The following is a 13,651-nucleotide window of genomic DNA, read 5'->3' as shown; positions in this document are numbered from 1 at the left end:
TTTTCCCTCTTTCTCCACATTCTCTGTCTTTAGAGAGGTTTTCCAACCGGGAATGTGATGCAGCCATTAGGCACTTCTCTCCTCGCAGACACGTTGTGATGCCTCTCCACACAGGGGGTCATTCTAAGTGCAAACATGTCCTATCTGGAAGTGTTTATCTAATAATGACCCCATGACTGGCTGCACATGTGAGCTTGTCCAGACTGAAACAACGTCCACCTTGAATGTGAACATCTGGGGAATGATGAGTGGTGAGGTGTGTCTCTGCTATTATGATATTAAGCACAAACTTCTTCACTCTCAGTCATGCTAAACTTCAAAAACGTAAAGTGTCTTTCTCACAGTGTTTAACGCCTTAACCTACCCATACATCCTCGCATTTTAACAACCGACTGCTTACGTACCAAATGACACTGTTTGTAGTACATATTTAAAGTATCTTGGGTAACGCAGCTTCATCTGAAATATTACTTTCATAACTTTAACAGTTAAGCTACTTTTCTTTTCATGCTAGTTACATTTCATTTGTTTTCATGGCTTAAGCTATGAATTGATTAGCTGACAATTTAGTTGTTTTCAGTTTTTATTGCTTAGGCTTTGCTTAGGCAAACTAGCAGAATGACTGCATGTGACAATTCAACTTATTTTAATACTTGCCCTTAAAGAAAAAAATACTGTGAATTATTTACTATCATTCCAAGCGTCAGTATTGAGCTGTCACAATCTCTGACCATACCAAAAGCTTTGCACTCACACTGAATGCATGCTTATTTTGGCATAAACCCATCATCCCTAAGCTTTGACCATCAGAACAAATTCTCACTTCTCTCATATAATAGATGAGTTTTGATACTTTAGTGGTTTCCTCAAAAAGCTCTCGTTCAATAGAAACACAGTTGTAGTCAGACATTTACATACCCTCATCATGGGCGTCAGTGTTTTTCTGTGTGACAGCAAAGATGTCTTAAATTTCTATGTTCGCTGCCATTTGTTCCAGTTTATGGTCTCCATTCAACCATTCGTTTACGTGTTGTAGGCTGGTTTATAGTCTGCATGTGAGCATTTACAGGAGCAAACGCAAGCTCCCACAGAGTTTCTAAGGAGAGTAAATGGGAATTGTTTTCTGTGTTTCATTATAACATGGATTTAAAAAGAGTTTAAAAGAAGTAAACACAGTGAAATTAAGCTTAAACACTGATTTTTAAATTAGGTAATCAGTAGCAGGCTTAGGTCATCTGATTTGTTTGAAGTATTAAACAATACTCTGTTCACATTCCCCATATTTGATGAAACAGCTTTTAAAAATCTTTTTCTTTTAAAATTATTTTGTGTGCGCTTGTTTATACAGTACTGCGCCATCCTGTAATCCTGCCAAGTAAAATCTGATTATCCACCACAAAGACGAAGAAAACAAGAACAGTGCATCATTGCAGCAACCTGTAAAGTCTTGCCCACCCTTGGCACTGAAGACTCATGATTGATAATAACAGGGCAGAAGCAGTCTAGTGGTTTTGTTGAACTGATGTCATCCCTAAAGCCGATGAGTCAAAATCAAACATTACATACAAGGCAGACATCCAGATGGGAGGTAAAAGTTTTTCTTCGTCATTAGTACAGTTGCCACACACATTTAGAAATATGTGTGGGTGGTGTGTATGTGGTTTTGTTTTTTTTTTCTTTTTTTCTTTTTTGGGGGGTGGGGTGGGGGGGGGTTAATATGTTGGCATTAACGGCAAGACAAATGGCTAAATGCACATAATTAAAGTGGCTGGTTGACTTAAATTAAAAGTGCAAATTAAATAAATTTCTGCATGTTTTCAACAATTTATTGAGAAGTTGCTTAAAGAGGATTTTGGTTAATTATTCAAACCCTCTGACCTTAACTTCTGTAAACAGGTATGAACATACAGAGACTGTAGGCAAGGACAATATTGAGTGATATTGGTGATTATTCAGATTTAAGCAGGCTTTGGTTGCACGCATTTGTAAACGCTGAATGGTGGATGGAAACGGATAACTGCCTGATGCTGTAAGCGGACCCACGGTGAGTGGATGAGACTAAAAGACGATGCTTCTGTTAACATATTCTTCTGATAACCTTTTCAAAAGGGGAAAAAAAACATCCTCAGACCATTGATGGTTAAATAATTTGTTTTTCAGCACGAATCATTGCATAGTTTATCTAAAGTATATCTCCAGCCTTCATACCCTGTTACTGAAAGTACTGTAGGTATTTTTGGTCATGCCATGTCGAAGCTTTGAGAGTGCATGAAAGGCCCACTGATATGTAAAAGGCAGAAAGCTGAGGGTTAATTAAAACTTAGGACCTGAAATCTCACTTGAACAGGGAAGTTGCAGAGTGGCCTCTAGTTAAACAGCAACACTCATAATATTGTCAATGGGTGTTTCTTGCATTTTGAAATCCCCATTTATCAGCAGTTGTGATTATCAGTAGCTAAAGGTCGGCTAACGGCCAGCTTTGGCTGATAGTATCGGTGTCCTCTAGCTCCTTTATCTCCTTAGGTAAAATTCACTTGTATGCAAACTCATTCATTTTATGAATACACTGCATCAGTTGTCAGGTGTCTGTCAGTCTGCGAAACTACTGACATTGAAAGTAACACTTTGAGCGTTGCGTGCAGGTAGCGCTTTCTCCACCCACTCAGCCACGGTGTGAACTGGCAGCTCTGTGATGGATGTGTGCATGTGCGCCACTCACACGCTGAGCCAGATGAGCTCATCCTGGAGAGGGATCCAGACATGCCACCTCTACAGTTTACACACCATCGTCAGACAGTCCTGTTACATCTTAGCACACCTTTATAGTCCAAGGTGGTGGGAAAAGGCTGATTTATGTTCTTCGTCAAATGTTATGATGGATGCATGTTTGTGCTTTCGGTACAGTCCAATAACCTAGTTTAGATTTGCAGGAAGTTTTAAAAGAGCTCCATTGAGATGAATATATTTTAAAGAAGGTGGTTTTTATTCCCCCCCCCCCCCCCCCCTTGACACCTTTCAGCCACTGAATTGAGAAACTGACATTTGTGGCTGGTTCCATCCAAAAGATCTGCTTTATGTTGACTGCTGTGTGTTTGGCGCTGACAGCTTTCTCTCTGTGTGCTGCAGAAAGATAAGATGCATCACTCCCCCCCCCCCCCCCCCACAGTATCTTGTTAAAGGCACCATCAGGCACTGTGCCAGCCTCCCTGTAGTGCCCTCTCACTACAGTGATAAGCATGTCGTTGTCACATTGACGTATAGGTGAGGTGTGTGAGTGCAAGCACATTTGTCTTGTTCTTGGCAATCACGTAAAGCATATTCATACAATAGAATAGAATGGGTTTCTACATGCCATGACTCACTGTGTAACATTGGTGTATGTGGGCTTGAATCACACAAACACGTTTGATTAGTGTGTTAAAAGGAGAATTGTGGGGATATCAATAAATCAACCTAGTTCTCTTCCCTTTGCACCTCTTATTAGTTGTTCTAGGAAGAAGCAAACTGTTGGTGTAATGGTAACATTAGTCACGAGCAGACACATTTCTGTTTCCCCCATTACAGCTCGCACGCTCCTTCGTTCTTTTCCTGACTTTGTTTCGCTCTTTCTTTCGTACCTTCTCTTTGCCCTTCCCAGCTTTTTTTTTTTCTGCCTAGCTCCATGCTGTTCCTTTTATTTTGTCCCTGCTGAGAGATGACTGGAATTTCTCATCAGACTGAGAGGGTCATTTGAACTTTCTCGTCTTCTCTTCCTGCCCTCATTATTTCCACTCTCGTTCTCCAGACTCCGCACTATTTCTCTTCCCTCCCTTTTCTGACGCTCTGCACCGGTTTCTTTGGCATCCCACTCGAGTGTGTGAGCCAAGGGAAGGCAGTGCTCTCGTGGGACTCGCATAACTATCTCTCTCTCTCGTGCATGCACAGTTTTGTTTTGTTTTTTTCTCTCTCTCTCTCTCTTTCTCTTCTCTGAGGCTCACTCTGAAGCATGCAGGACACTTTGCTCCAGTCTGCAGTAGAGAAGGGGCCTAATTTTGCTCCCTTGGCTAATGAGCTTAGCCCATGCTGAGCAGCTTTTAGACCTGCAGGTTGTTGTTATTGCGGGCACCGGTTAGTCCACATTGGTTGGTGAGAGGAGCCAGAGCAGAGGAGTGAATCTGAGAAGAGGTGTAGTGCAGCAAAAGCTTGAGCACTCCTCTGTTTGCCTGTCAGGACCACCACTGCTTATGCTGGTACTGCGGCTGGGACATCTTTCTCTCTCCCCCTCCCTCCCTCTATCCTGCTTCTCTCTAATACTACCTGACTCGCCTCTCCCTCCCTCTCTGCCTGTCCCGGAGCACTGACGGAGTACTTTTGTAGTTGCATCACTTCTCGGTCAGCTGTTCTGTCTTCCCGTGTCTTTCACTTCTTTTCTGTCTTAAACTCTCACCTGACTCTGTTGCCAAAATGTACCGGAATCCATGGATCTCGAATTACCTGAGTCACGTCAAGTTCTGCAGCCAAGGTAAGTGCAGTGACTTAGGGCTCTGCAGCTCAGATTTTGTAGCTCAGGCAGTGAGCTTGGGGACAGGTTACTCTGGTTTGGGCTGTTGGGACTCTAAGCTCGTAGAAGTTGGCAGGCAACAAACCGCAGACTCCCTTCCTCTCTGCTCACTGTCCTGCTTTCCAGCCAGCTGTCCTTGCACTGCAGCTGTAGCCTCCAAGGACACTATGTAAAGATGAGGGATTCTTAATACTGCAGGGGGCTGTTTTATGTAGGAAGCTATTTCAAGGCTCCATACCTACTTGGACGTTTGAAAAAGTAGTTTTATGGATGTGTTGTGAAGGCGTATATGGTTTTGCACTGAATTAAACAAAATTTACTGACTTTGGATTTGGGTCATTAGGAGTATTCAGTAGGTTTTTTTTTTCTTTTTTTTCAGTCTAGATACAGAGATAGATATGGAGAGATAGAGATGGATATAGAGAGATGGACACAGAGATGCTGTATGGATATGATCTGTTGCATAGCACTTAAGCACTGTGTCATAAGAGAGCAGTGAATAGCTGAGCTCAGTAAGCTGTTAAAGACGGTCTCCATGTGCAGGGAAAAGGAGAACCTGGTAATCAGGACAAAGTAACTATTTTTAAGCAAGACATGGGGTGTTGCAGAAACATCTACTTTCAACATATTTTTGTACTTGACACAATTTATTTGACTAAATGTTTTCACTACACATGTCCTTCATTTATAACAGCGAATTGTCAGAGAAGCTAGTAGTGTCTGATCTGTCAGTATTGTCATTTATAAAAGTTGAAAAATGAAAGGGTCATTGCATAGGTTGACCAACAGAGGGCACACTGCAACTTCACTGCTGGCAAAAACTTTGTTAAAATTTTTGCTTCAGAACTTGAGTTTCTTGTTTAAGGTCAGCTCTTTCAGACGAAATTTGTGAACTGGACAAGAACAGCATTCAGTGAAAAGCCAGCAAATACATCGCAAAACGCCATTTCAAAACGACAACCTCCTTAAAACAGGACCTTCTTGCTGTGCGGCAACAGTGCTAACCACCGTGCTGTCAATCCTTAATCAACAATTTTGAATTCGAAAGGTTTGACTAGAACGCAAAGCTTGGTCTAGTGCTCTAAATGACCCAATTATTCATGGCTTTGTAATATATAAATGTCATATTGTGTATATCAGAAGCACTGGCTGACGTCCTGACAGGTACAAACATGTGAGAAGTACTGACATGTTTGTACCTGTCAGTACTCAGCATTAGAGACAATGTGGCATCACAGATTAATATTATCAGTGTTGAGGTCTACGTTACAGTTTTTGCATTATTTCCTTCACCCCTGTTTATACACCCACTAGTTGATACCTGTGTTTGTCTGAATGCATCTCATTATATTTTCTAACTGACACCTGAGTGTTTAGATCTGCTTGTCTGTGTTAAGATGGATGTGAATCTGCAGCAGGTGGCCCTCAGTGTCAGGCTTTTATGTGAGCATACAGAATAGTCTTGTGTTGTTCGGAGGAGGATGTGCTTTGAAGCTTGTTTGAGGAGTTTAGGTTGTAGAAGTACGCTTTCATTCAGACTTTGCAGCTGAACTGCTTTTATAACCATTAATACTAGTGTTTAAGACCTAATTGGCTTATTGTGGCATCCCTGTGCTTAGAACACTGTTTGGTAGCAGTGGCCTCACCTAATTTCTGTCTCTCCATCTGTTTTTTTTTTTTTTTTTTTTTTTTTTCCCCCCCCTCAATGCCTTAATTCTTAAGCTCCTGTTAGTGTGGAGGCTTTAGTTGCAGCTTGAGCCTCCCAGCACACAGAATCGGTGGGCAACTGGAAAATTGGTGGGGGGTGCTGAGACTTAAATGTCAGGCACTTCAGGTGTGATGTAATTCATACAGATAAAGGGTGGTTACTTTTGGGCCTGCTGTAATCCCAGGAATCAAAGTTAATCCTGGATCGTAAATTAGACATATGGTCAGCCACTGATGCCTCTTTGGCTGCCACACTGGGTGTATTGTGGGTTAAGACATGGAGCTTTAGCCTCATGTTACTGTCAAGTTTATCAGAGCCTTTCCAAAGTTAACTTAGCTTCTTTGTTAACAGACAGTGTTATACAACAACCTTTGATACCATCACATAAAAGGCTTGTACACTTCAGAACCTCAATGACACTCCACTGAATCGTGAAATGATTTTATCCTCATGTTTTATCTGCATCAAGCTGCCTTTACAGCGTCGTCGACACACACGGGGCACAGTGCTGAGGAATTCCTGGCGTATTCCCTTGCGGCTATAGCAGCCATAGTGTTTCTGTAGATTACAGCCAGCATCAAAGGCTGTGGGACATCTGTGATCTTTGTGGAGGTTTTTATGCCTGTGTCTGGAATGACGAATGAATTGAGGCCCTTTCTGGGAACCGTGGGGATGGTGGTGGAGGGTGGTGTCACTCCTGATGGACCACATGCCACAGCATATAGAGTATATGAGGTGTAAAAGGAGTACAGGTCTGGTTTGTGAAGAATTAAGTCTGAGACTTCACAATAGCATAAGACGGCTGCCCCCAAGGGTAAGAAGGCGTGGGTTATTTTTTGCAAAAGCAGCTAGTTAAACTTTACATCTGGTTTTGTTTCACACTATAATTTAAATGGAAATTAAGATATTTTTCAGTTTTGTTATTCCTAAACATTTAAATCCACTGACCACTTACATTATAGACATCTGAAAAGCATGAATGATGCCAAGAACAATTGGGGTAAGGTGGACGAGTACTGAAACCGGTGTGCTTCATAACACGCGCACGCACACACTTTCATATCTTAGTGAGGACATCTAATTGGCAATGCTTACTCTAGCCATGAAAAATTAATGTCTAACCCTTACCTTATACCTAACCATAACCCAACTGTAGCCCTGGCACTAAAACCACATTTTGAGCCTCAAAAATGCCTTCGAACAAGCCTGATTATTATTATTTTTTTATTATTATTTCTTATCCAAATGTTAGTAAATTAACTCCTTTATTCTCATGTATTTCCAGTTTACTCATTAAATTAACAGCATTAGACATCTTTAGATTTCATCAGACTTCACCTCCTTTAACCTGGCATTCATGGCTCCATGTGGGTATCACAGTACAGAAAGATGAAATGGCGATGCAATATTGTGGATGTTTTTAAAGTAATCTTGTGGTTGCTGTGGCCGTGGTAGTCTGTATTAAAACACCCAACAATTTGTATCAATTTAGTATGGTTATGTAAAAGATAGCATTAGTTGTGGAGAAAGGGTAAATGATCTCTTTCTTTCTTTATGCTTCTTGAACAAGCAGTGGGATATAAGACACACGTTGGCTTTTTACCAGTAACAAAGGTTTCGATTTCACTTAAATTACGAGGAGTTGTAATTGTTAGCTCTGGATAAATGTTGTCTTTCACTTCACCTCAATTGTCTCCAACATAGCTATTAGCTGTGGTCTGTGGAGCTCAACAAAGCCTTCACTTATTGAAGAGTTTTGGAACCTAACTGTGACAGTTGAGCCCAACACAGTCACATGTTTAGTTTGGCATCTGGACCAGAGCTGGAAGGCTGCCCTCCAGTACAGCAGTCTAATATTCAACACTACTTGTTTAAAGAAGGCTACATTTGTAAAGTCATCCACATGTTAAGTGATACTGCTTCGTGTATCATCAATATCGCGTATTGCTTTGTAGCTGACGTTTGGTCAATAGTGGTCATTCCATTGTGTAGAAAACTCTCTATTGCATTTATTTATAGCTTTAACTCAAAGTTGTGAGAAGCTTAATTCAGGACTGTCTCATTTTCTATTGCTAATGGAAATCTCAACAACTGTAATTTAAAAAATACTAGGTGCAAACCAAATAAACATATACAAGATGAATTAGACATATAGCTAAGCTTTAAAAAAAAAAAAAATACTGTTTGAAAGGAGAAAACCACCGAACACGAATGCCTTACCGTTTCAAGTGTGAAGCACGGTGGAGGGAGCATCGTAGTCACGAGGGAGCAATGGATTCAGCTTTTTATAGGAGAAAACCAGGATATCAGTTCTAGATCTGAATCTCGGGGAAAAAATGGAATGATGAAAACACTTTGACCCAAAGAGCACAACTAAATTAAGAAAAAAAATGGCCTAGTCCTGACCTTAATCTGTCTGAGATGATATCACAGAAATATCAAGAAATAATAGCTTCCTCAACCTTTTGCTGGTCTCAAAAATTAGATGTTCAAAAGTCTGTTACTGCCAAAGATTAAGTTGCAATTAAGCTTGTATAAAATCTAAACTTCATCTATGTGTGATCAGTAAAGAGACTTTATACCTGCTTGAATGATATTGACTTAATCTTTTTGACTCTGGTCAAAAGAAAACGCAGTCAACTCTGAATAAGATTATCATTCAAGGCTCACTGTGTTTCAGCAGCCCTATTCCATCCAGCTGAAACAATACTCAACTACCCCTAAACCCATACCCGCACACCACCTTCTCCAAATAGGCCTCCTTTCTTCTCAAATGTCTCAGATGATGTTTTGCTTAAGTAGGAGGGATTGAAAGCATCAACCCAAACATCTTTAACAGGGACTAACAGATCTGGAATGGGGAAGGGAGGGGCGGGGGTTAGTTTGGGGTGGGTAGCCACTGGGGAGATGTTAGGGGTTTGGGTGGAGCAGTGGGCAAGTTTAATGGGGTGGGGGGATTTGACCTTGAGGTGATCTCGGAGGGGATGGAAGTAGGACCACATGTTTCTCCCAAAATTGCACAGCTCTGGCTACTCAGAGGTCCAAGTGCAGCCAGAACCGCACGTTTGAGGTTTAGAGCAAATAGCAAGCATAGATGTTCCCTACAGGGATGTGTTGCACAACTTGGGTTTCTCATGAGACTGTTGTGATGTTTAATACCCACTAATGCCCCATTTTGGTGGGATGGGGGGGTACTGAGGCTGTATGTCTCTGTAGGCAGGTGTTTATACCACATTGTTCCCGTGTTTACCGACTTGATTTTTCTTCCTAATACACACCAGACTGTAGAAAGTTGGATTGTGTATGTAATTAGGTTTTATCATACATTATGCTTCTGATGGCTGAGGAAACTATCTGTGCTCTCTGTATTCCTGGAGGGTGCAGTGTAGAAATGCTACCCAGTGACAATGATCCCATCTGCACTGCAACTTTGATGTGTGGTGAAACTGCACTGTACACAGGCCGTCAAACGCTCTGATGTATGATCTCATGCACAACACATAGACTGATGCTTAAGAAGGAGACGGTGTGTCTGAATATAAATGCAACAATGGTGTGTGTGTGTGTGTGTGTGTGAGAACTAACATAGACTACTTATTGTGCGATATGATTCAGTGGGACAGGTAGATTGTTTTCCACATTGTTCGTTTTCTCTGTGGAAGGCCTCTTAATTAATGTGGTCCTGTGCCAAGGAGCTGCAGAGAGAGCTGCTTCACGTTAACATGCCTACGCTGCTCTGATCATCTGTTCATCTGAATACACAACCCCGGGTTCAAAGTGAAATTAATGGACCGTGGAACATGAATAAATGTTACTCTTTTCTTCTGTCCACAGGAATTGGGAGTGAGAACCCCATTAAACTAAGCAATCCCAGATTGCTACAGAAGAGAGCATTGAGGTAAGATGTGCAAAAAGACCTTTAAAAAGTAAAGGTGCTACTTAGAAATGTAGCAAACAGGCATCATGCTCCTGCAGGGGAGCTCAAATCCATGACTGATAGTGTTTCCTTGTGTTTGTGTCAGGTATGTCATGTGTTTCGGATCATTGTAATGCTGAACACTGAAGCCATTTCTAATCAAACACCTAGTACTTCATGGTGGATGAAATTCCTTTGTCCAACAAGCACTGGTTGAAATCCAGCCGCAAACCATGACAGACTCTGAGTTTTATAGGTAGCTGTATCGATACTGTTGTACTTCTTCCATACTGACAAAGATTTTGACCTAAAATTTCAAATTTGTATTCATCAGTTGGCGCAGGTTTTCAATCCAGTCCTTGTATAGTTTGGCATACCTCAGCCTTTCCTTCCTGTTTCCCTTCCTTAAGAGCGTTTTTTTGACAGCCATGCCTGAGGTTTCACTGAACAGTGAAGTGGATCAACCAAAGGGCCAGATGCATCGCTCAGGTCCTGTTTTAGGTCTTTGCTGAATTTATTTTCTTTTTTCTTGTTTTTAAAGGGCATACCAACGCCATGCTAGGATATGTCACGTGTTCAGCTAATAGCTCTCACCTTGTTCCTGCAAAAATGCTATTTTATGCTTGTGCTATCTTGAACATTTTCATAGATTCAGGTCACGAAATTAAAAAGAATGATGTGTTTTTGCCACAGGCTAATGGTAACAAATTGTCTAAATAAATAATTAAAGCTCGTTCTTTAAGTTGTCTGTTATCTAGACCCAACACTGGTTATCCCTTAAGTTGGGTCCCATTTTATGCTCTAATGATTCTTAGGTCAGTGTTAAATGGCTCAAACAAGCGTTCCTTTGCGATGGTCGTGTAGAAGGACTGGGCTGAAAATGAGTGAAAAAGCAAACCAAAGTGCAAAGAAACACTTTAAAAGCCTCGAGAAAGAGTGAAGAATTTAGCTGAAGGCACAGTGCTGTATGCAGAGTAGTTACTTTGAATACTGCAGAATTGCTGATGGTAATGCACAGTGAACTGTAAGAGTTGCACCTTGTCCGTTATCAGGGGTTCCTCTCATTACAAATCCAGCACCGTAAGTCAACCTCACAACCGGGATAATCTTTTTCCTTTTTCCATGTTTTGTTTGCTTACTCTTCCCATGCTATACAATAAAGAATAGGAACAATGACATTGCACAACACTGCTTTACTTGTTCATCAATACACGCACTTGCTGATACAGACTGCTGCACATAAACAAAGTGGCTCTGGCTCTCTTGGAGACGTTATTTTCTTTTCATTCTAGAACTAAGAAGCAACCTTCGCAGTGGTCTCTCCCGTGTCCCTCTCCTCTCTTTTCTCTCTCTTTCTATGATCAGAGCTCCACATATAAACACCTGTGTTCTCTTCCTCATACATGAATCACATTAAAAAATATTCTCTTTAATGTAAATTTCTTTATTAAGACAGTACTTCAGATGGGTGAGGAACTAACTTGTGCTCAATAATGTTGTTGGCTGTTTGTCAAATACACCATCAGGCCTCCTTATTAACACTCTAATCTGTGAAGTTTCCTTCACTACACTTATAAGACTGTTGGGCACATCGATGCCCAAAATCTGGGTGTTGTTTTGTTTTGAAAGCACTTTGCATGCATGGTGAACATATCTAAAGATGAAGAAGTAGTGATGAAAAGAGATGTTCCTGTGTTGTGATGAGAAAGGATCCACCATGCATGCGTGTATCAGGGTGTTCACAACTCCGTGGTTTCTGTCCCTTACAGCAGCCACAGAGTTCAAGCGAGTTGGGTTTTCCCAGTTCTTGACTGTTTCCTCACAGCAGTAATCTGCTGCCAGCTCTTTTATAGCTATATTGCAAATTTGTGGTTTTGAATCAAATCCATAAATGACTTCAATATGTTGTTTTGGGGGGGGGGGGGGTTTGTTTTTTTTGAGAGACAGAGAAATTTGCTGCATATCTGCGAGGCTCGGGGTGTTAACGGGTCAGAAATGTCTAATATCTAGATGAATATTTGGAGATGGAGAAGTTGATGAAATTTACAGTCTCACTTCCAAATGCACAGTTCGGATGATTAATTGCATACTTTTGTAGCTTCATCCGCAATCCACTGACTGATTAGATTCTTGACCACCTCTCAAACCAACCACGCTTCTAGCAAATAGTTCAGTGATTTGTGTTTGATCAAATTCAGATTGATTCAGTGAACCCCTCACAACTGCTTACAATGTAAACAAATCCAGTTTCCCACAGCTCAGCCCTGTTTCAATAAGAGTTGGTATTTTTTCTGCACCCCTCAGCTTCCAGAAAGAATTCTCCTGTGACGAAAAGGACGACCCAGCCAAAAGCGCCAAGGATATAGATGTTAGTCTCTTGGCCAATCTCCCCAAAGGTGAGTGAAGTGATTTTTATTTATTTATTTATTTATGTATTTTTTACTTTTTTTTTATTATTTCTTGCTGAAAATGACTCTGAAAAACTGTGGGAACGTTGACAACGTCAGAGTTGCTGTTGTGTAACAGCAGCTTGTTTGCCAGGTTGGAATTAAGTCAACATTTGTGTAAAACCAGTTTTTCTACAAGGCCCAGCTTTGCAAAATGTTATGTATGAACTGCTGTTATTATGCTGCACTTGTTTTCTTGACAGGGTTTATTTAATGTAAGTTCCAATAAAGATCCTGTAGTGGTTCACACTGGAATGTACACATAAGTTTGAAGACGCTTTTGATTAGCTGTTTATAAACTGACTCATGTATAAACTCTGGACTTTTGTAACATAGTAAGTAATCAAATCAAAAGTAAACATTTTGAATATGATTTTAGATTTTTCTTCATTCACTAGAGAATACGTGTTGAATATTTGAAATATACCTTTTCTTAAAAATAAAGTACAGAGAAACGGCAGTGATCCTGGATTAGAGGAGCAGAAGTGGGTGGATGGATCCATCTTTTTATGTTGTGACAAATAATTACAATAATTACAATCAGCTGTTTCTTTGGTGAACCCATCACTCCACAGATCAGCTTCATCCTACTCTGCAGTTCTTACAATACAATGCTCTGCATTGACAAAGTCAAAACTATGTTTTTTCTTTTTTTTATGTAAATAAATGAAAGGCAGACGTTTTTGCCTTGGCTGAAGTATCTCTGAAGTGAAATGGTGAAATGTCAGAAGCTTTCCTGAGAACAATCCTTGAAACTTGGCAAACCTTTGTTTTGGAGGTTTCTGCCATTCTGCTCCATTAGATGGGGATCATTGGTGTTTGGTAATTGTTGTTGCTATAGATTCTGGTAAGATTTTAAATAACCAAAGTCTGGGCAGCCAGATTTAGGTGCTTCACAGCTTTTATCGTTGATGGGTTGAGAATTTTTTCCCCCCTTTAGAAATTTTCCTGTTTTTGTGCCTTGTTGCAATCCTGTCTTATGAGATGCAGACGATCCTGTTGGTTTTTATGCTGACATTGACTTGTGTAGTCTATATATA

General features: G+C 40.7%; 1 protein-coding gene across 13 annotated transcripts in view; it reads left to right on the top strand.

The window, feature by feature from the left end:
* Nucleotides 1–3,350: 3,350 nt before the first annotated feature.
* The window catches only part of svila (supervillin a), a 49,653-nt gene continuing 39,352 nt past the window's right edge, over nucleotides 3,351–13,651 (top strand). For all 13 annotated transcript variants that reach the window (XM_080305904.1, XM_080305903.1, XM_080305905.1 and 10 more), the window contains exons 1-3: nucleotides 3,351–4,501; nucleotides 10,083–10,146; nucleotides 12,469–12,560. In XM_080305904.1, coding sequence (XP_080162030.1) covers nucleotides 4,444–4,501; nucleotides 10,083–10,146; nucleotides 12,469–12,560 — 214 coding nt within the window. In that variant the 5' untranslated portion in view covers nucleotides 3,351–4,443. The remainder of the gene's footprint in view (nucleotides 4,502–10,082; nucleotides 10,147–12,468; nucleotides 12,561–13,651) is intronic.

Source organism: Astatotilapia calliptera, chromosome 9 (genome assembly GCF_964374335.1).
Source record: "Astatotilapia calliptera chromosome 9, fAstCal68.1, whole genome shotgun sequence".
NCBI lineage: Eukaryota > Metazoa > Chordata > Actinopteri > Cichliformes > Cichlidae > Astatotilapia > Astatotilapia calliptera.
The sequence above is the reverse complement of the archived record's forward strand: the minus strand, read 5'-3'. Positions and strand labels throughout refer to the sequence as shown.